Source organism: Beta vulgaris, chromosome 4 (assembly GCF_026745355.1).
Source record: "Beta vulgaris subsp. vulgaris cultivar EL10 chromosome 4, EL10.2, whole genome shotgun sequence".
NCBI classification, from domain to species: Eukaryota; Viridiplantae; Streptophyta; class Magnoliopsida; order Caryophyllales; family Amaranthaceae; genus Beta; species Beta vulgaris.
Genome location: NC_079205.1, coordinates 29326848 through 29350637, shown reverse-complemented (window position 1 = coordinate 29350637; position 23790 = coordinate 29326848). Strand labels below are relative to the sequence as shown.

Sequence of the window (23790 nt, the reverse complement as noted above, 5' to 3'; positions counted from 1 at the left end):
GACTTATGCAACGATTCCTGAAGTGTATGCCAAACCTAAGCTCTGTTCTCCGAACCTGCAGAAACAAAAACCAACTTGGGAGGTTTGGGTGGTGGTTTCCCCCCTTCGAAACTTAAGTCAGATATCCTGCAGGCGAAAAAGTGGGCTTTTATCCTTTAATCAATTAAAAAAAACCCTTCAAATGTCAATCTTTTCCTCTTTCTTCTAGAACATGTGGACGGATCTGATTGGTTTATGTGTCTCTTTGCAAGTCCTTTATTTTTAGGTTACAACAAGAGGTAGTATATAATATAAGATATTGATAGTCAAAGATGTGAATAGTCAAGTTTGACCAGTCAATATAATGCATCTATTAAGAAATAGATGAAGTAATTTTTAATTAAATAAATTACATAAATATGAATTATATAAAGTTAAAAAATAGCAACATTAGAATAATTTTAATAATAAGAACGTAATAATTTTACCCGAAAAGATTAGAGAATGGAAAATAAACGTGAAAAATTCAGATCGAAAATTCATGGTGTTACATTAACAAATAACGGTAACGGTAATAATAATTATTTGTCCGTTCCTAAACGTTTCTATTGCCACTCCATGGTGATGCTTGTTCATAGAATTTACCAAGTACCTCTTTAGAATGTGGATTAAATTTATCAAAATTATTGTCATATTTGTTACTACCTATCAAAAAAGGTCATCAATATAAAGGACATCTATGATAAGGTTGGTTATTGGAGTAACTATTATAAACCTATCGATTACCAATATGTTGTTTATTGGTGCAAACATTATTAGGTTACATATTGAGGGATTGATCTTTAAGATTAAGAAATTAAAGTTTTAATTGAAATTGAAATTGAAACTGAAATTGAAATGGACTTGAAAAGAATACCGTGGCCGACTTTACACAAATAGCATCTAGACATACTATTACCTACAAGAACAACGGTCAATTGTTCAAAATGTCTTGGTTAATGCCAATTCTTGCATACTTCATTTGTTTTCTTTTTGAACCATTTCATTTTCCACTTTCGCCGAGACACTTGTTTGAAAGTTAATATCTCTAATTGCATATAAGTAAAAGATATAAAAATTTGATATTTGAAATTCTCGCGTTGAGACGAATTTAACAAACCCCCAACTTGACAATTGTTTTTTCTTATATAATTACACAAGATATCTTAACAAAGTTGGTTGATAAATAACGCCAAAAACAAAATAATGCAATTAAAAAGACAAAGGAACGACATGTGTGGGCTTACGTAGACACAAATTTTGTTTCAAATGCGTGAAACTCTTGCAGTGGTCGTGTACAGTATTTTTGACACTACTTGATTGAAAATGCGCATACATAAATTCAAGAGCCGGAAGACATAACTAAAGCATAGGCAACTCCTGTACCATGGAAATTGGAGATTCAGGAAGCTTGTATCGCTGTGAGGTTTTGCAGGTTTTGCCCTCCCTTTAATACAAAAATTAGATTTTGTTGTCAGAAAATTATCAAGTACACAATTCAAACAAGAAAGATTCGCTTATGAAGCCGAGCAGTCAGTAGTCTCTATTAATTTGACAGTGCCGATAACTTCGTAATTACGTACAGTACATGAACTGGAAAATATATAGATATCATTCTACTTATATCTTAGAGATTTCTGTAACATAACTTCTGTAAAGCCGGCAAAAGTTTCGTCCTAGCTTTGTTGACATTCGACCATGCGGTAATTATGTTGTCGGTATCACAGCCCTGATAAATCATGATCTTATAGAGGCAGGCCCATACGTCTGATTTTCCAAAGATTTAAGTTGATATATAAAAAAAAGGGCAGGACTGCTAAAAATTTCTATCAAGAATCTGAAGCTGTCCGGATCACCATCTATGATATCAGGAAATAGATCAGATGACTCATCATCCTGCTGTATAGAAGAGAGTTCATCCATGTCTTGTTATTAGCATGGATGAATAACAAAGATTAAGTTGAAATAAAGCCGTGCCCATACATCTGATGTTCCAAAGATTAGTTTGATACGGGAAAAAAGCAGGAATGCTAAAAATTTCTATTCAGAATCTGAATCTGTGTCCGGATCACCATCTACTATATCAGGAAATAGATCAGATGACTCGTCATCCTGTTGTATAGTTGAATTCATCCATGTCTTGTTATCAGCATGGGTAGTAACATCAGCATCTACCCCTGTTGTTGAGGCAATGCCCTTAGCAGCTGAAATTGATTGACCTGATACAGGTGTTAAGCTCAGCATATCAGAGGCACATTCATTTAATATATTTTCCTCAATCCCCTTCTTAGCAGACAGAGTATTACTCATTGGCTCTTCATGTTGCTGCACATCCATCATTACACTGTCCTTTGATTTTATTCTTTTGTCAAAGTTTGTTGGTTCTGAGCCTTCATTTCTTTCCTTTGACACCATCTCGTCAGGTAAGCCACTGACAGCATTAGGGTCTTCATCGTTTTGATCCCTGGAAACGTCTTGTAAGTTTTCATCAAATTGCACGTCTTTGCAAACTTCACCTGCTAGAACTTCTGATCCAGGATCGTCTTCCATGTAAATATCATTTAGGAAGTCGTAAACATCATGAGAATTGCCGTGACCTGTACTTAAAGTGCTATCCTTGTGAGGTACCTTGTGTTTAGGACCACCAAAATCTATCATCCCTGAAGAGTAGCAACTCCCATTCGGCAGTGACATATCTATTAGAGAAAGAGCTCTGGGATGTACAAGCACTTCCAGGGCCAGAAGCGCTTGAGCACAAAATTCAGCCACCTTAGTTCCAGTGTTTTGCTTCCCTGATGAGACAAATGATAGAACAATGTCAATGCATTTATACTTCTATATACTTGAATATGTTGTATAGGACTTTAGGAGAGTCGCATGCATGCAAATTTAGAGCATGCTAAAGCTTCTAAAAAAATTGACTCAAGAAAACTAGCTTGGTAGACCCTGTGATAATAGTTCAAAGATCAAAATATGGGAACTGACTTAAGAATGGGAAGAGCTTCAAATTTCTGTTACTAATTTACTATTGGAAAGTCTGTTGATAGTTCAAAGGATGACAAAGAATGCTAACTGATCCACAATGTGAAAACTTATGCTCCGCACCCCCTCTTTCTATGCATTTACGCTTTATACCCTACCATCTCTCTCGGACGGAAGCAATTCCTCAATCCCTTTCCTTTCCCTTAACTTTCTCAATTTGAAGAACACCTACCCACCTGACCATATATCTTTGTTTTCTTTTCTGCTGGTTGCCCTTTTTCTTCTCCCTTACTCATTTCCCTTCACTCTACTTTTACTCTCTTTGAGAATACCCATCTCATTCTTGTTTTCTCTTTACTAGTCCTTTAATCCTCCGACATATGCACGTACATTTGACGTTGTTGGAATATTATGACAACCAAAAATCTAAGTTAGTGTTTTGTTGGTTAGCCACCAGAAGAGCCAGCTTTACTGTTGTTTGAAGATAATTTTGCATCTATAAGGTAGGGTATTCTCAAAATTGGTGAAACGGCATGTATGGAAAAATATACATACGAGAGGGTTGAAATGGTATATGTACAACTTCTGATTGTACATGAAATCAAAAAATGGTTTATAAATCTGGTGGTGGGGGGCATGCGTAGCTGATAGTTGTTTTTTAGGGGGGGGGGGGGGGGGGGGGGGGGGGGGGGGGGATTCTGGTTGTACTATATGTGCAGGTTATTGTACGACACGGGTTGTAATGGTATATGTATGGCTTGTAATGGTATATGATGGATGTGGTGACCATGGCAGATGAGAGGTGGAGTGGCAGCTATGGTTATGTGATATGATTCAGTGAATGAAATCTGTTTTGCTTCGAATAACTTCACTCAGTTAATCTCCACTGAGGGTTCTAATTAACTTTTAGGGCTTTACTCACCTTAAATTTGAATTACGTAAGGGTTTGAGATTGGTTTATTACCTATATCTAAGGATCTTGTGTTTAGGTTCACTCCCTAAAAACAATGAAAACTTGGAAAGAAGTACGGCCAAAGCTCAATAGACAAACAAATCCGAAAATTTAAATTCATCAAATAATTCAATGACTTTTGGGCATTTATAATACATCAAAGAAATTCTAAATTAACTAAAACTATGAAAATAAAAATCTGCAAACTAAAATCTACCCTACAAGCCTAAGATAACTAACAATCTAAGATGAAGATAAACTAAGCTAGTCTCCTATGTGCTGAAAACAAATAAAACCTCTTCCAAGTAGGAACGAAACCTTGTAAGCAAAAAGACTTCTACTAACACTAGACTCCTAACTCAACTATAATTTTAACTTAATTAGGAATCCCAATCCAACTAGGACTTGGACTACTAATCCAACTAAAATTAGGAGTTCTAATTCTAATATAGCTAGGATTGCATAAGTCCTATTCCTACTAGAACACGGGAAACTACCAATACTCCTAACACAAATAGGAGTATTTTGCAAGTTGCATTTCTAAGAGAAATTAAGGTATTCAATTATACATCATTCCCTACCTCTTAGAAAGATCCCTTCTCCTCAACGGTCTTCGAAGAAATCCAAGGAACTATCCAAATCAAACGCACAAAAAGATACACAATCAGAAATTTGCGTCGACCAAGAGCACCCTTTTTTCACGAATATTTATAATTCCAAAACTCCAACTTGACATCAAAATAAGTTTGTTCATCCTAAAAGTAATAACATGTAGGAACTTTGAAAAACCAAGATCATACGTAGTTCGAGAAGCCAATGCAAAAGGAACAGCCGCTTCCGCATGAGAAACAACAAAGATCAAGCCTTTATCCTTAGAACAAGAAAAAGTTTTAATCTTTTCTTCATACTCAACAATAGGAAGTTGTTGTGAACGTTCTTCTACATAATCATCAATATAGATAAGATCATTAGCTTTTTCTTGTGGTTGTTTTGAAATTCATTGTTGAAACAAATCTTGAATCTTTGTGTGTTATTCCTTTAATTTTGTGCCAATCTTTCTTCAAGGGTTGGTGGACATCTAAGATCTTGTAGTTCTTGTTTAGCCCTTTCAAATCTTTGATAAGCTTCCAAGAAAGCAAGTGGCAAATCCTCGAAAATCCATAGATCTTAAACACACATAAATTGGCAGCAATTATCATCAAACGATTTGCTCAATGCGAACTCGTCATTCATCAAAAACATGAAATTTTAAGTGTAAAATGTAAAAGATCTTCTATCTCCAACGAATTAAAAAATCATCATATTCCGACTTCGCACGCACTCACGCTCCTTTCAAAGGTACATGTGTCAAACTGGTGTGACATAATTTTCACGCAAAAGTTACTAGTGGTTGCGCCTTCGTTAGTTCTTCAATTGCGCTGAAATTTGACACAAGGTAGCCCTGCTTGTTAGCTTTCCAAAAAACCAAAAAAATCAGAAATCCGACCTTCCAAGCGCCCTCACGCGCCACTTTCATAACACTGCTATGATACTACTTGATATGATTCCGCAAACATATGCTAATTAGCTTTGAATAACCTTCACTCATTTGATCTCCACTAAGGGTTCTAATTTACTTTTAGGGCTTCACTCACCTTAAACTTGAATTTAGGAAAGGGTTTGAGATTGTTTATTAGCTTCACTCACTAATTCACACAAATCTCCGTTAGATTTGGTTTCACTCGCGTAAATCTAAGGATCTTTTGTTTAGGTTCAAACCCTAAAAACAATGAAAACTTGGAAAGAAACAAGACCGAAATTTCAATTCATCAAATCTGAATTTTTATTCAATGACTTCGAATATTTAAAATACATCAAAGAAATCCAAAATTAACTAAAACTAGGAAAACAAAAGTAGCAAACTGAAATCTATTCTACACTCCTAAGATAAATAACAAAGTAAGATAAAGATAATCTAAGCTAGACCCCTATGTGCTTAAAACAAGTAAAATCTCTCCCAAGTACGAAAGTAAAACCTTGTAAACAAAAATGATTTCTACTAACACTAGACTCCTAACTCAACTATAATTCTAACTCAATTAGGAATCCCAATCCAACTAGAATTAAAGTTCTAATTCTAATAGAACTAGGATTATAGGACACCTATTCCTACTAAAACTAGGAAAATTGTCAATGCTCATAACAGAATTAGGAGTATTTTACAAGTTGTGTTGCTAAGAGAAATTAAGCTATTTAATTATACATCAATATGAGTGGCTCATAGTTTCAAGAGAAGGGAAGACATGAGTTCTAACCTCTACACAATTTTTGGCAATGCCCAACTATTACCAAAAGTTTAGAGTTAGTGACTACCCCCTCTATCTCTAAATGTATGCACTGCATTTTTTTTTTTGGGTAAAAGTTTAAAATCTTTCACTGCATATTCCCAACAATATATAAGAAAAATATAGTTATACTATATCTTTTTAAGATAGTCTCAATGTATATTTTCATGACATCTAGTTTTCATAATTGATAATAGATGTGCAATAATATATAGTTTGAATATGCATCTTGGAGACCGTCAATAGTCCAATGGAGCATTTTATTTATTAGAGGCATGACTGCAGAGGACGAGGATGACTACTAAAAGATATAATCTTGAACTACGACAACAAATACTATACCGATTGAAGGTTGAAGGAGCAAATTCCTAGATTGAGGTACCTTTATGGAAAAGCTCAAGGCCCTTAGACAGATATGGTGACCGATAACCAGCTGGGGAAAGAAGCGAAGCCAGAAGTGCACGCAATGCCACAAGCTGGAAACCCTCCCAAGCTCCCCTAGTTTCCTTACAATGGAAAAGCTTATCATCATGGGTCCATCCCCCACTACATGCATTTGTTGCAACTTCTATCATAAGATCATCAATTCTTCTACGCCAAGCATCACATCTCAAAGCACCACCCTGCAAAAGAAAAAACATCAGGCCATTCGGATAACTTTAATTCATGCTTCTCTACAAATACGATTCTGGAGAATACACCTTAGTCTTTCAAAATTAAATTTTACATTTTATTTTATTCAAAAGATTATAAGGGCTAAGATAAATGAGTCAAAAAATAAGTAAGAGCGATGGAATAGGTCTCGTCAAATAAAGACAATATCAAAGTACTTAGTGGTGCAACTCCAAAAAGATTGTATATTCTTTATAATCAAAGGCTCGATCAATAGAAAAAGCACCTAACAAAGATGTATTCATTGTCTCTAAAATTCATAAATGTAACTAACAAAAAACTCCAAACTGTTCTCCAACCCCCCCAAAAAAATGCATTTTACAAAATCAGGGAAAAAAAACGCGTTCGCGAGGACGGTCGCGTTGTCGCGGGAACAACTTGTAACGGCGAAATAGAACGTTTCACAGCCAACGCGGCGTGAATTTTTTTAAAAAATTCACATTAATATGTTTTAACCTTATTTGCATTTTTTTACTTTATGAAGCATTATTACAACATAATATAATCAAATCTAATAGAATATCATGTTTCCTCAACTATATAATTAAATCATAAAAAAAATTTGGCCAATGTTTGAAAAGAACGGATGTAACGGGGATAAAATCGTTCTAACGCGGCGAGTTCGCGTTACGGAACGGACAACGCGGCGAGAAGTACGTGAATTTTATTATGGCGTTCTGTAAAGGGATTTCGCGGAACGGCAAATCCAAAATCCGTTACAGAACGGGAGAGTTTTAATTCCCTGTACAGAATGACCACGACAGCAAGAGGCTACCTCACATCGCAAAAACAGCCGATAAGATAGCCTTTACTTCTACGCAATTTATATATTAGCACATATATTAGGTAAACTCGATTTTCCTCCTCCAAATATACAGCGCAATCAGCTAGAAATATTTCCAAGCTTGGCGCAAAATAATGTTCATTTTTCTTAGATCTTTTTATTTTAAAAGTAAGTGGTGATAAGAAAGTATTAGTATGTAGAATATTTTGTAAGTCACGTAAATGTCTATAAAAAGAGCTTCATTGACAAAACGCACCTAAATATCTGTATTAAAAAGTTTTCTCAAACCTATCAGAAGGCCACCGAAGCCCAACTCCATAGTCCGTACATCATCAAGTTATGGGTATATCATAAAAAGAAGGATGACGAAAGGCTAGGTTGCTGATGTCAGCAGAATGGTTCTGTTGGTAGTCTGAAGGTGCATTTGGAAAGAAAGTAACCAGAGGTATTCTGAAATTAGAGCTCGTGTTAAGAGTTCAAGCTCCTTTCTTCGATGGCATTGATATTTTTACCTTACTACTCCATTTGTATTGGGTGACACTATCCCACTGTCCTTTCAATAAACAATTTAAATATGACAACAATTTTAGTAGGAGGGGGGGGGGGGGGACAGATCCTCAGCCTCCATTTCCTTCTCTCAAATGCTACATGCTACTCCAAAGTTCAGCCCCAAATTCTTCATGGCATCTTGACGCCCTGAACTCCATATTACTGCTGCTCCTCGACATCTTCTATAATTTCCACACTCCCAAATCTCCAATAACCTTACCAGATGCATCCTCCAATCAATGTCGCACATGCCTAAACCAAGATAATTGATTATCTCTAATATTATCCTTAGTAAGCACAAATCTATCCATTTTACTCTTACTGCCAACTCTCTACTTGACCAAAAGAAGAAAAAGCATTACCACACCATTCCAAACCTCAAAGCCTCAAAGCCTTAGAGCAGAAGCATTTCACAAGATTATTTATGTTACCATATAGTTAATTCCCCTTTGCCAAGCTAGCCTGTTCGCAACCTCCACAAAATTCTCTAAGGATAGGTCTTGGATGAGCCTTTTTTTTCAACTTCTCTTTGACCTTTCTTTACACCTTTTATAAGGTAAAAGCTTCTCCCTACAAGGATCCAAATTTCTTGGCCATAAATAGGTGTCTCCAACATCCCATCGATAGTCACATACTCACTTTACGTTATGTTGTCAATTGCTTCTCCAATTTCAGTACAATTGTAAGTACCTATGCTCCAAGGTAGGAAATTGTGATCAACTAAGGCATCAGCTTCGCCAACTTCTAATGTGGAACATGAGGTTTCTTTTGGTGAAGGTTTTATGCATGAGGTTTTCTTGATTAAAAGATGGTTTCTTGAATGGTTCCGTAGGAGTCTTAATGGTGAAAGCTCAAAGATAGTAAACTTAGAAGGCAACGACTTCAAGGTTTAGATAAGGGCAACGACCTTAACTCTCTTGTCAAGCTAGTCTGGTAAACACAAGTGTAAAAGCAAAAGATCTCACTTTAATCTCAAAAACGTCTTACCATTATTAACGAATAGTCAACCATATATATATATATGGAAGTGAGTTCATATGAGAATGCATACTTACATGAGAAATGAGAATGAATTTTACGAGCTATAACTCTTATGAATAAGTGATGTAACTCTAATGAAAAAGTAATGTAACTACAAAAAAAGAATATTAGAGAAAAAAAAAAAAGACTCAAAGAAAAAAAAAATTTGGGGCTCAAAATTTTTAGGATGGTATAATTCTAATGAACAAGTATTGTAACTCTAATCCAATCGTGTGGTTGAGATTCATTCTCATTTCTCATGTAAGGAACATTCTCATATGATCTTACCCCTATATATATATGCACACGCATATATAGAGGGAGAGGTGGTAGCTCACTGGTAAATCGCAGCCGGGTTCGAATCCTCATACCAAAAATATGTTGTGGCATTTTCTTCTGGGTTGTTTAGCTTTGTACCCAGCTTGTGAGCTGATGTGCGCCGCAGGCTAGTAGCCTAGTAGGGGTTGATTTTCAGACCAATTATCTTTCTTAATAATATATATATATATATATATATATATATATATATATATATATATATATATATATATATATATATATATATAGGCTACAAGAGAGTTATCCTACTCTATTGGGTTTGAAGATACTAACTAAACTAGGAAAAAAAAAAAACTTATCTCTATTAAGAATTCTACTAAAACCATCTAATAAAACTAGGAAAAACTCCAAATCCTATTACAATTAGGAAACTACTAAATAAACTCCTAAAAGTTTAGAATCAAGTAACCTCCATGGTTTTAAGAAAGTAAGCAAAACCATAACTCTGAATAAACAAAACACACGCATGATTAATTAAAACAAGCTTAAAGCTAAGTAATCTACTCTATCAATCCAATACACAAAGTCAATCACGATTTGTATTGTAAGGTAATCCACGCCCAATAATTATGTAACTTAACCAAACAAATAGTTTTGAGTCTCCTACAGCCACCCATATCATTCTCCCATTCTTGAGAAAAGATTCGTCCTCGAATATGGTGTCTTGTTGGAAGAACACAAAATATTATGAGTAATACCAAAGTGACACTAATATGAACAACCTTGCCGCCAGATGTGGAAACTATTATACTTGCATGTGACTAGTGTTGTGACTTAGTGCCATCCCTCATAATATGAGGTATTACTAACACTAATGTGAAAATCAAAAGTCACAGCTTAACTCCTCATTTTCAATGATATGATTTTCAAAAGGAAGATTGAGAATACCAAAACATGCTTCTGTACTTTTAAGATCAAGAGATTCATTGACATATTCCTTTGGCATGTTCACAGGAGTAATAGGAACTTAGTGAGTTAGAATATCATCCTCAAAAAGTGTTCAAAATCATCACGTGCTTTGCAACGAGTTACAAAAACAACCAATTTAAATTTGGGTGATGAAATTTCCCTCTCAAAATCTCCCTCAAATTGAATCCACCTTTTCACCTGACTATTGCCATATTGAAAACTATTGAATTTCAATTCTTCCCCCAACACAAAGAATAGTTTTGGAATGAAGATACTATAATACATATAAACTCAAGATCAATGATTCGAAAATGTTTATTAGCTCGATTAATTCTTCCAAAACCATATTTTATATTTCGTTGGACAAATCATCTCATCAAATTTATGACATTTAAGTTTGAATTATAACCCATCTCGAATATTACACCAAGCAGCCATTTGTATTTTGTAGCACCAGACTAACGAATCTTCTAACAATAACACATTAGGTGAAATAAACAGCAAATCCTACTCAAATTAGGATTCTAATAACCTATGAAGCATGGGTACTTCTCCCACCTGCCGTATCCCGTATCCGGGACGGGTACGAGTCGGGGACGGGACGGATACGGCAAAAATATGTCCCCAAGCCGTATCTGGAACTTGGAGACGACCGGTGTAGTTGGGGACGGCTAGAGAAAACGTTGGGGACGTCTTGAGGACGGGGTTAGAAGCTTTATGACGTCCCCCATCCCGGCGGGATTCATCGGGAAATGTCTAGTTATCTACTGGTTTACCTTTTTTAAAAAATTTGAAAATGGGGAGGGGGAGGTGGAGGGGGAGGGGGAGGGTTAAGGAATTAAGTCACGTGAAAGAGGGGATAGTGCTAATATTGTAATACTGTAATACAGCTGTCTAACACTTGTTTTTTTATAGCCATTGCCTATAGTGTGCTGCAAGTTTGCAGCCCTTTGACTTTCTCTAGTTCAATTTATTTGTTTCTTTTCTTTCTTTTATGTTCTTATTTGAACCTAATCATCTATAACTTTTAACTTTATAACCCCATATAAACTTTAAATTTTTATTTATATTTCATTTTATGTTTTTTGCACCAATTTTTTTTTGAGATTATGTATATGAAATTTTTTTGTAATATTATTCATTAAATATTTTTTTTTCCGAATCCAAGCCGTACCCGATTTTAGAAATTTTCATTTTCCCGTTTTCTGTCCCCGTATCCGTATCTGTCCCCGTACCCATATTGGTGCTACCTAGCTAATAACTCAGACGAAAACAACTCAAAATCCTGCGAATTTTGACACGAACTAGATCCATATGTTATCAGCACTCACTAAAATTTCACACAAAATTTGATCCCAGTAGATCGCAATTATCTTTTCACTCCAACTAGTACAGTTTCAGGATTTTGGACCAGCATCGAACTTTCTCTTCGGAACTGTATCAAAACTTCATGAAATTTTAACACGACAAAACTAGACAGGAAGTACTCTAGTTTAGGCTCAAGAAACTGAAGTATCCTAGGAGAATGATGGCTTCAAGCTCAACTTAAATCTGTGCCAATCTGGCAGCAAATAATGAGTGTTTCCCTAGGATCTTGACCAGCGCTCTAATATCATTTGATGTGGAAAGTTAGGATCCGTTTGGTGAAGGTTTTAGGCGTGAGATTTCTTGAATGGTTTCTTAAATGGTTTCCTGGAGTTTTAATGGTGTAAAGTTGAAGAATAGTTTCTTGAAGGCAACGACTTCAAGGTTGAAATGAGGGCAACGGCCTCAATTCTCTTGTCAAGCTAGTATGATAGACATAAGTATAAAAGCAAAAGCCCTCACTTTAAACTCAAAAACGTCTTACCATTTTTTATGAATAGTCTACCATATATATACTATATAGACTACAAAAGAGATATCCCAGCTCTATTAGGTTTAGAGGTACTAACTAAACTAGGAAACGGAAAACAAAGGAATTCCTACCTCTATTAGGAATCCTACTAAAACTAAAACAAACTTTAAATTCTAATGCTACTAGAACTAGGAAAAACGACAAATCCTATTACAATTAGGAAACTGACAAATAAAATAAACTCCTAAAAGCTTTGGATCATGCAAAATCCATCGTTTTAAGAGCATAGGCAAAACCATGACTAATTAAAATAAGCTTAACACTAATTAATCTACTATATCAATCCAATACACAAAGTTATTCACGACTTTGTATTGTAAGATAATCCAGACCCAAAAAATATGTAAACCAGCCAAATAAATGATTTTCAGTCTCCAACAACCATCCATATCAGATTCATGCACTAGGACGAAACTTGTAAAATTAAAAAAGAAGCTATGTTTACTACTTCATTGAAGCTTGTTATTTTCTTTTTTTTGTAAGATTATTCCTTCATCTAGTGATTCTGCATTTATGACCTCTATTGGAGTTTAACTTACTGAGAACACCAAATTTGGTAGCACCGTGCATATATTGGCTTCCAATCTCATTCGACTGGAGACAACTTTAGATCTATGACACCTCTAACTCTTCCGTGATTGGCTTTATAACTTACTCTCACAAACTATATTCCATATATTATACTCCGTCCGTCCATGGTCCCATTACATGAGAATCTCCCTTTTGCGCAAATAAAAAAAAATTTCCTCACTGACAGCCACATATTGTTTCAAAAATCCTTAGACCATCCTTTAAGCACTCCTAATAGCATCTATTGAATTCAGAATCTCAAGTTTCAAGTTAAGCTGTTGAAGATGAATATTTATCCAGATTTGCCTTTTTAGTTTTGTTAAATAAAGTAGTAACCCAAAGAGAAACCATATCATAGAAATGGAATAGAGAAACGGAATAGACAAAATACTGAAGCCAGAGTAGGAACATTTAAAACCCCCAATAAGCCTTCTTCTTTAGAAAAAACTTCGAGATCTACATATCCCCAAAATATTTACATGAATAGAAAAGATAGCATATTGAAGAAAAAACCAGTGGAAGAACACAAGCCCAATGATATCAGCAAATCACTTCCTGTCTACAACTATCTACCAGCTAGGGCCAAGATGGAAGTAGTATCCAGACATTTTTGTACCTCCAAACTGAAAGACAGAAAGACATACCACTACTAGAAGAGCTTCCAAGGTCTCTATGGCGGCTCTTTTCAAAGCAATTGATGCTTGGCATTCTTTTGGTTCCAAGCTTAAGGAAGCCTGTTGTTCAACCAGCAGCCCAGTTGCAGCTCCATGTTTTCTCTTCTTGCGCCGATGCTGCAGAGATACATCAACACATGACGGTTCATCGGAAGATGTACCATCATGGTTAGAATCACCAAACTTCAAATCAACGGTACCATTGTCGACCACTTCCTCCGAGATGTACAATGCAATTCCTGATTGTGACACAAACACGGAATTAACTAATTTAACCCTACTCCTGTTCTCAGAAATAAATGAATTTAAGAGAGAACAACAATGCCTCTACAGAGGCTCCCATCTACATAGGGTATGGGAGGTCGAACATACACAGCCTGAGCCTTACGAAACATAGAGTTTCTTGAAAGCTCATCTTTCGCTACTTCACATTAAGTGTTCCAATTCTATACTCTTTTCAGTTTACCTGAAGTATCCGAGTCGGAACCCCAAGACTCCAACATAGGTATGGATAATTCGACACTTTCTTTTGGGTTAGAATCATGGCAATATTTCATAAAATAGCTAAGTCAGGATACTTGGATATATAGCAGTTCCGACACAAGTATCCAAGTATAACACAGAATAAGATCATAAGAAACATTGACACTTGAATAGACCGTTCTAATTTAGTACATGATAATCCAAAGCCAAATTTGGATTATATGGAAAGATGGAATCAGAAACAACTCCAACATAAGAAATATTATCCAACACAGCAGATCAAATTGGCAATGTTTTTTACCAAACATAATCTAAAGTTCCCGACAGAAAGAAATTGACGCAAAAGATAATTTGCAAGCTAAGCGTACATAATTCTACAATTGGACTACTATAGCAGACGACCTCTTAAATAGAATCCAGAAGCTTATTTCTTATCCATGTAAATTCCATTGATGGAAGAAATAAAAGAATAAACTAGAGTACAATTGGAAGAGACAGAAAAGACAATTTAAGCAAATATTCTCCATCTGCTTGCTGACCATATAGTTATGCAACATTTGATTTTGAACAGCAGTGAGCTCAGGAAAAGCTTCATCAATCTAGCTCAGTTAATGACATCTATTCCGTTGATTACAAACATTGGGCAAAGTGACATGTGTGTAGGTTTCCAAAGGAACAGTGATAAGATCTTCATACATCTCCAAGTTCACAAACTGAAACTGGTTCAAGGATACAATGTATCGGTACCAGCTCGATTGTGGTAAAACTATTAGGACACCCAGAGACGCAACAAACTATTGTATCAGACAACTTGACAGATTCACAGATAAATATCCACATTCCACTCTATTGGACAATGCCATGTAACATCAAAGAACAGTTAGAGCTTATCTATTTCACATGAACTCGGAAGTTCACCCACTATATTTGAAGTTTGAACTTATATAGAAGCACACGTCTCTTCCCTGCTCAACTAAATGCTTGACAGGGTCCACGCAGGGCACACACTAATGCTCTAAAAGATTAAAAGCTATATATCCAGTAGATAATGAATTCAGAATAAGCCATCATAGTCACATCCCTCAGTCTAAAAGAAGGCAATCCACGGAGTCGATAATTAATAACACCTCAGTCATATTATAGAACTCAGAAATCAAAGCACCTGTCACACACACCCTGCAGAAAGGGCGGAGGCCATTTACATCTACAAGCAACTGAAAGGTGCGAGTGCATGATAATCCATGTAGGAAGAGGCCTGTTACTTCTACATGAAGCTGGAAAGTGCCGGGAATGTGAAAGCATATAAGTCCAAAGATATAACGGATTTAGGCTTCACAGCTATGGTAACTTAAGCTATCTTTTTATGAGATCCAGGTTAAATGTAAGTGCATCCAAAGCAAAATACAATTAACATGTGCAAAAACTATCAAGCTGCAAAGCAACATAAAACAAAGCTTTCATGTATTGTCCAAGGATGACAAACTGATAGAAAGAAAGCAAGTATAAAACTGAGATCTACCTATTAACTTAGAATGTTTCAAAGTGTAGTTATAGAAAGATTGTAGAAAGGTTTTATTCCCTTAGACACTACTAGCAGCTCTTACTTCTATATGTTGCATGGTCAACTGACTCGAAGGCGCGACATGAAATCAATAAGCAGGAGACCAGATAATAATAAAATATTCATATTATATAGAATATACCAGCACCCATGGAGATCAGTAGACCTCTGATGATCGAGTAAACCTTTGTTCTTAGCTCTGGCAACCAGCATGTTTTAAAATATTTCATTAATAGCCATACAACGTCAGCTGCATGAGGTAAAAGTTGACTGAAAAGAAAAATGGTGTGAATGAGCAAGAGTTACAGCCAAAAAAAACGGTTAGAACTGACTCAAGTATGAGGGGAAGAATAACCAAAGTATACCTGCGACACCCCTTTACAACTGTTCCAAGGACCTCCAACACACTTAGGTGCAGAACAGGAAGTTGCAAACACACAAACTCTTGTTGCATTGTAGTTGTAAAAGGTTGTAATGTTTCGGGCAAAGACCCATTGACCATCAACACCCTTCTGATTAAGGCTAATAATGGGCGAACAGGGATTGTTACCTGTGCTCAGCAAAGAAGAATATATACTCAAAGGTTGTGATTTACCGTCATCCGCAGATCTAAGAATAAGTTATTAAAAGTCATTATCCACAATGTCAAATGCAAAGATGAAGACAAGGTTATGTATTTACTAAATGTTTTTAAAACAGCAATACACTTGCAAAACTACCTGAACAGGATAAGAATCGGTAAGCATTGTGCAGCAACACTGCATCAATGACGAGATGGATGATATTAGAGATTTCTGGGACCTCTCTCCATTTTTTAATGCCTCTTCGGTCGTAAAAATCCCTCCCAAGGAAGGCGGCGGGTTTGTCCCCGGTGGAACCAATAATGTAGCAACTTCCACGCGTCTTGTTTCTGCAGAGTAACCATGAAGCTGTTGTTCACTACCTCTAGCTGTTTATACTTTTATCAAAAAAACAAATTTAATGCAAATGCATTTTATACCTTCTTCAAGGCCTTCCAAGGTGCTGTTCAGAAGAGAACTCAGAGACAATAATACCTTTTGCATCATCAAAGACCAGCTGTCCTCATCTCCCCTTGACTTTGGAAGTGAAGCTAAGCAACAGGATAGCTTCTGAATACATGAACAAGGCAACCAGCTGTTAAGTACATCCATTGACCCAAACATAATCTAATGTCACTGCAAAAAGGCCCACACCTTCAATAAATTGGAACTGCAGTTGGCAGACATGATTTTTGACAGAATAACCCCTTCAACCTGCAAATCCAGCTTATGATTAGTTTACCACATGTATCACACGGCAAAGACGACGGACAAGAGCTACAGCCCTGAACCTCTCCTTGTGCACAAGGAACCATTTACAACTAATTTGACTTTCCCCAGCAAAGTATATAGATTCTTAGCATTTGATAGAATACATAACCATGTCCCAGCAAAAACCACTAGGTAATATGCAATGCCCAATGCATTCCCCATGAGGGACATATTTCATACTCGCAATAAATATGTAAACAAGACATAATGTGAATTAAGTAACGATGAGCAAAACTACGAGGAACGTTTCTAGAATATTTTGTTTCTAGCTTGTGGCTGCTTGCATAGAATACAATTATAGCATCATATAGCTATGTATTAGAATAACTACATAAATAAATAAATAAAAGTCAATTTTCAGTAAAAGTAAGCTCACATTGTCATGATGACGAAGAACCGAAGAAGGAAAGTTATTTAAGATGGTTAACAACAAATGAGCTGCTACATCCTGCAAACAATCATCAGTGTTAGAAAACAAAGCCTATAGTGTGACCCTTAGTTATGTGAACATAACTTCAAGATGATATATTATTCTGCACAGTTATTAAGAAACTCTTTGTCAATGAACTATATATCATGAGAAAGATCTGCCTCACAAAGGAATATGATAGGCTGAAGTATAAGAGATGTAAAAGGCATTGACGTGTTTAACCTCTAAGTCAGCAAGAGAATGGTCCCAGCTCGCAAAAATCCATTGAAAAGCGGTGGTAGGCCAGGGATTGGAGAAGGGGAGGGCTATCAATACAAGAAATTATACCCAGCCAAAAGCATTTAGAGGGGGAGCTTTTGGATGTCTACGGACAAACACTTTAGTCAAAAGCAGGCTCTTAATCTCAGTAAAAACAGGCAAACGGTTCACTCTAGGGAAAAGGGGTTGGTACCTTTTCAACTTGTCTAATAACATGGCATTTGGTTCAATCATCCCCATTCTGTTCACAAAACCTTCAATTTCCAAAGCACCTTTCCTCTTAATCGTCAAGTTGCATGTGATCCAACCCTCACCACCCTCTTTTTCCTAAGCATCTATCTCCTAACCCTTCTGTTGTTGCATGCTGAAGGTCCATTTTTTTGAAAGAATATTTGATTAAATTACTTAAATTCCATTCTCCATTTCCAGATAAAAGTTTAATACTAATGCAGGCATCTTAAGCTAGGTAGCACGGAAACGGATACGGGGACGGATACGAGTACGGGTACGGGGACGGAAAACGGCAAAATCAAATTTCCAAAAAACGGGTACGGCATGGATTCGGCAAAAAAAAAAAAATTAAATCTGGAAAAAAAATTTATTTTTAATGAGTCAAACTGTCAAAATATATCTAGAAAAATATTACTCTACTTTTTTTAACATTTATCTTTTTTGTTGTAATTTATACTAAAAGCTGACACAAAGCCATAAACTAAAAAATTTGACCCCTCAAAAAAAAAAACTAAAAAATTTGAAAAGAAGCACCGGTCAAAAAAAAAGGGGGGGGGGGGGGGGGGGGGGGGGAATCACTATACCACGTGCCAAAGGAGAAAAAAAGGGGCAATTCATTATTTATTCAAAAACAAAAAAAGAACCGGTCAAAAAAAACAAAAGGTGAAATATAGCTGGCAGCCAACACGTGATATTTTTCCTCTCTCCTCTCTCTTCCCTTCTCATTCAAACTCAATGCACGGCTACTGATTCTTGACAAACCACGAATTTCCGGCCAAAAGCTTCAAGAAATCCGGCCATGGCAGAATGGGTACGTCTTAAAGCTTCAAGATCCGTCTCCAAAACGTCCCCATCAACCACCCTAGCCGTCCCCTACTGAATCCGACGTCCCCACCACTCAAGAGTCGTCACGGGGACGTTTTTCCGGCGTATCCGTCCCGTACCCATCCCGTATCCGTCCCCGGTACGGGAAACGGCACTCCGGGGAAGTACCCGTGCTTCATAGATCTTAAGATTTAATAGATATAAGATGACTGATAAAATTGCACAGGTAGAAAGCAACAAGTGATGTTGCTTTAATATTCTAATAGAATATTGAACAAAAAAAAAAAGGATAAAGCGACAAAAAATTTAGAGTGTAGATTGAAAACTAGATATACTGACTAACACAGCCTGTGTTGCATCCTCATTGAACATCTTAAGTATTGGGTGAACAAGTTTTCCCGCATGAGAGGTTCCGTCCTTCTTTACGTTGGAGAATCCACCAAGCCTGATAGAGGGCATATAATGTCAGTGTCATAAGCATTCTTCAATTAGAAATTGCAAGAGAATTTTCAGACAAAGTCAACAATCTGGACCAGAATATTATGTCATCAAAGAGCATTTAAGAAAAACAAAACATATTCAACTTTTTGGAGTATATTATGGAAGGAGCAGCTACAAGCCTACAACACTGATGAGACTAGAACTAGAAATGCCAACCTTGTTAAAAGATCTGATACAGCAGCAAATGAAGCTACTCTGACAAATTGTGAAGCTCCAGATGCCTGCTTAAGACATGAGAACAGAAATGTTATGCCATTTACTTCCTCCATTTCTTAATACTTGCAACACATTATTTTTTGGGATGTTTCATAATACTTGCAACATTTCTCCTTTTGGAGAATTCTTACAAAGAAAGCTTAATTTTATAATTTGAGCACATAGGTCATCTTTCACTCTCTCCCCTCTCTGGTTCATATGCCCTTTACCAATGTTGCAAGTATTACAAAACGGATGAAGTATGAACCAGTGCATGCTAAATATACTGAAACATCAACAAAACAGTAAAATTGCTTTATTATGAATCTACTCAGCACCAAGAGACATATACTTGATCATTATTCGAAATCTATAGTAGATCTGGATTCTGGAATCCCTTTTCAATTACATGAAAGTGTCTTCTGCAGAATATATGCAACTTTTAAGTTATTGGGAGCAAGATATTTGTGGAACTTGGGGAAGAATATAATAATTCCACATTCCAGCATAATATCCATTCAGACTTCAAAAAAAGGGCCTGTTTAGGCCCTATATTACTCAGACACGGATTGAGTGTCTACTCGGATACGGGTGTCCAAGTGTCCGAGTCGGCTATTTTGTAGAAAAAAGTCAAGTTTTTAGTTTAAAATGAAGTATCCAAGTAAAGTGTCGTGTCAGACACGACACGATGCCCTGTTTTTGAGGTAAAAGAAGGTGTCGGAGTAACACTGTTTAGGCCTATAGTACAAGTGTACAATTGTGAGTTCTTACTTTTGAGCTGTAGTCAAGAGTACAACTAAAACCCACTTATGCATCAACTGATAACAGTTCAAAAAGACCAAGTATAAGTTACGATATATTCAAACCATCTAACCAGCTATATATAAATTTAACACTTGAAAACCAGAAATTGGAAACTAAAAGTTCATATCAAAAAGGTCTAATACCCTACTATGCTGTTTTACATGATATTATTTACATTTTCCAAGTCACATGGAATAGTTGCGTTAGAAACCATATCCTAGGAGTAATGGTAGCGGGGAAAAGGTGGTAGAGGAATACAAAACCTTCCAATAATGAAACCAAATCCACTCCCTTAATCAGAGGAAGATGACTGAAATTTTTATTTGCAAATCATTGTAGATATTATGATTCAGTTGATGTGTATACCTGAATATGTGATAGAAGCACACTAAACCAATCTGAGTATGAAGCCAAGAAGCGTGCAGAGCTGCATTCAGTACAAGTCATTCCAAGCAAGCAAACTCCAGCCCAACATTTATCTGGCTAGGAAAGTATTTTTTGAGTCAATTAATATATATATATGCATTTTACTCTCAATAAAAAAAAAAAAAAAAAGAAAGAATGGCCATTTGACTGCCCGTTTAATAACCTAGTGTAGTTTCAGACTTTCAGTAAACCAAGGTCTGCCTAAAACAATTAGAATCAAGCAAGTCCACTGGGCCAAACTACTTCACAGTCCACTCATGTGGAGTAGCGCAAAGCTCTGAAAGTTAATCTATGAATAGGAGATGTTGTGCGAGTATCTATGGGACGTAAATTATCAGCAGGCTCCCCAAGCACGTTGAAAATTCGTCCGAGAGTCGCTCCGCCGACGGTTAAAGGAGCTCCTATCAAATTATATCTGGTCTTGTTTCCACTTTTCCGTCATTCTAGATACAATCTTGAAATATCTGGTCTTGTTTCCACTTTTCCGGTCATTCTATATCTAGTCGTGTATCCTCGTCACTTGTAGTGATTTATCATTCAATGAATGATCGGAAAGAATAAAAAAGGGTATATGAATCAAATCCAATTCGAATACAAAAAAAATAGGAACGGAGTAGGTGTTTCACTGGTTTAGAGGTAAAGATCTTGAGCAAGTGAAGTTTCTAATTTCTATAACATATATTTCCCCATACCATGCAAAAAGTACTTTAATGGCTCTTTGGGAACTTGAGTTTCAATGAAATTCTGGATCTGGCCCAAGTCAGGTGTTTGGGAAACTATCGAATTTGCATTTAAATTCCATGTATAAATTAAAAGGGCCCAAGATTCTTATATAGAAACGCATATTTCTAAATCCCAATCTCTTGACTCTCTTGATTCCAGAGCTAATACCCATATAACCCAAAGGCCCCAAACTAAAATAATGAAATTGAATAAATAGAAGAAAGAAATTAACAGAAACTCCATGCCTCACGTAGCCTATAGCATGCATCTAAAGCTATCGTTTTCACCATCTATATTATTCTTTTATGCTTGGATTGCATTTTTATAGTCAACAGCTCCTACTTCACTCAATAACCTTGAGTCAAATAAAAAATTAAAACCCCTCCCCCCAAGGAAAGAAGAAAAGGGAATTTCCATGATACTAAACTCAACCAAAATCAACAGTTCTTCAATTGTTTCCCTTTCTGAGGTTTGACTCTCAACTATCTCAGAAAACGTTACTCCCTCCATCCCTTTAAGATTTTCCCGTTTCCTTTTCTATTTATCCCTTTGAGCTTACCCCATACTATAAATAGTAATGAGGGACCACCATTTTGCTCTCACATACACTACTCTTGGTCCCAAAAATCTTCTCTCTCATCAATTCCAACCCAACCAAAACCTATAAAGTACTATTACTCCGATGGAACAATCCTAAAGGGACAGAGGGAGTATGTTTACCATCGCTTAGAACACAATAAAATTCAAACTTGTAAACCAAAAATGCGAATATACACAAGCTCAATCAATTAATGCTCAATGCATAAATACACAGCCACAACCCCACTACCAACAACAACAACAACAAAGCCAAAAGCCTTAATCTCAATACAACGAGGTCGGTCACAAGAGTCAACATTTTCTCTCCACATAGATTTTCCGCCACTAATCTATTCTCCACAACATCATCTGAAGTTACGATTGTAATTCTTGCAATATCTGATTCTAATATACACTAACAACAACAACGCCAAAGCCCCAACACAATAGGATGGGGTCTGCCACACGAGTCAATGGTTTCTCTCCTCTACACGTCCACATAGATTCTCTACCTCCATTCTCTTCTCAACAACAACTGATATTACGATTCCAGTTCTGGAAGTATCTAATTCCAATATACATTAACTACAAAAACGCCAAAGCCTTAATCCAATTGGAAGGGGTCGACCACAAGAGTCAATATTTTCTCTCCTCTACTCGTCCACGTATTTCTCTACCTCCATTCTCTTCCCAACAACATCTGAAATTACGATTCTAATTCTCACAATATCTAATTGGAATACACACTACACATTCATTAACTCGAGTAAACCTCATACAAACCAGAACTAACAAATAACGACATAGATATAATTTTTCAAAAGTAGGAAAGTAGAACAGAAATGTACCGAATTGCTTCTAGAAAGCATCAAAATTCGATCAACCCAAGCATCGACGGAAGATTTCCATCCAGAAAGATGCTTAAGGTCAGCCGAAGGAGGAAATTCCTCAGTGAGAAGCTTATGAATTTTGAGAACGGAAACAATGGAAGAGAGTTGAGATGGGTGGAGAGTATCATCTAATAGTTGTTCTTTGAGGAGGGTGCGCAGCAAACGAGGCTTCAAAGCAAGATCGTTGAGGTCTCGGCAATGGTCGAAGGCCGCCATTAGAGAGTGATGGTTACAGAAAAAGAGAGATGAGGCCTGAGGGGAAGGGGTTTAAGGTGGTTTAGTGTTAAACCCTAAGCTAACTTTTTTTTTGAGGGGAAACCCTAAGCTACCTAGTACCTACAAAGATGCGCAAAGGATTTGGTGATTGGTGTTGCTAAAATGCAGGTCTTTATTTATTTTCTAAAATAAATTGACAATTTTACCTTCTATAGTTTTCACCCTCCTTAAAGCACCAATATTAGTAGGAAAAATTAAAAATAGGTTCTCCATTTGAAAAAAAAAAAAAAAATAGGTAATATGAGCCTTCTCGCCTATTTTACATGGTTCCCCAAAAAAGTGAAATACCATTAATTGTAGATCCTTCCATAACTCGGATCATTCATAGCACGTTAAGTGGAATTGGAAACTCAATCCAAGTTCTTGAAATTCCCATGCGTGGCGTAACTGCTCTCTCTCTCTCTCCAGCAGATCCACTTACTTCCTTCGTTTCAATTAGCTGTGACACTTTTAAAATCACGAACTTATAGGCAATTTTTAGAAAGAAGAGAGATAGAGAAAGAAAATAAAATGGTCACATGTGATAGGAGAGAGATAGACAGAAGTTATTACCCAAAATAAAAGTGTCACAACTAAATTGAAACTTC

The 23790-nt window shown here is 36.3% G+C and overlaps 1 protein-coding gene across 3 annotated transcripts; it reads right to left on the bottom strand.

Moving 5' to 3' along the window:
• Positions 1-1515: 1515 nt before the first annotated feature.
• On the bottom strand, positions 1516-23514 carry LOC104907471 (uncharacterized). 3 transcript variants are annotated; one of them, XM_048643003.2, is made up of 14 exons: positions 22886-23514; positions 20676-20792; positions 19467-19531; positions 19149-19254; positions 17442-17513; positions 16949-17008; positions 16735-16864; positions 16454-16644; positions 16100-16284; positions 15877-16004; positions 13661-13929; positions 6659-6899; positions 2325-2810; positions 1516-2237 (listed from the first exon to the last, which is right to left on the bottom strand). In XM_048643003.2, the coding sequence occupies exons 1-14, from the start codon at positions 23141-23143 to the stop codon at positions 2059-2061; spliced, it is 2487 nt and encodes an 828-aa protein (XP_048498960.1). In that variant the 5' UTR covers positions 23144-23514; the 3' UTR covers positions 1516-2058. The 3 variants fall into 3 exon arrangements, with proteins under 3 accessions (XP_048498960.1, XP_010694705.1, XP_010694706.1); XM_010696403.4 differs by having other exon boundaries at positions 1516-2810; positions 22886-23502; XM_010696404.4 differs by having other exon boundaries at positions 1516-2810; positions 20676-20788; positions 22886-23026.
• Between the last annotated feature and the right edge of the window lie 276 nt (positions 23515-23790).

Excerpts from the sequence above, each read along its gene's own strand:
- LOC104907471 (XM_010696403.4), bottom strand. The coding sequence starts at position 23,143 with ATGGCGGCCTTCGACCATTGCCGAGACCTCAACGATCTTGCTTTGAAG. Across the intron at positions 19,255-19,466 it reads GTATCAGATCTTTTAACAAG|GCTTGGTGGATTCTCCAACG; the intron begins GTTGGCATTTCT and ends GCCCTCTATCAG. Across the intron at positions 17,009-17,441 it reads TTCTTCGTCATCATGACAAT|GTTGAAGGGGTTATTCTGTC; the intron begins GTGAGCTTACTT and ends CTGGATTTGCAG.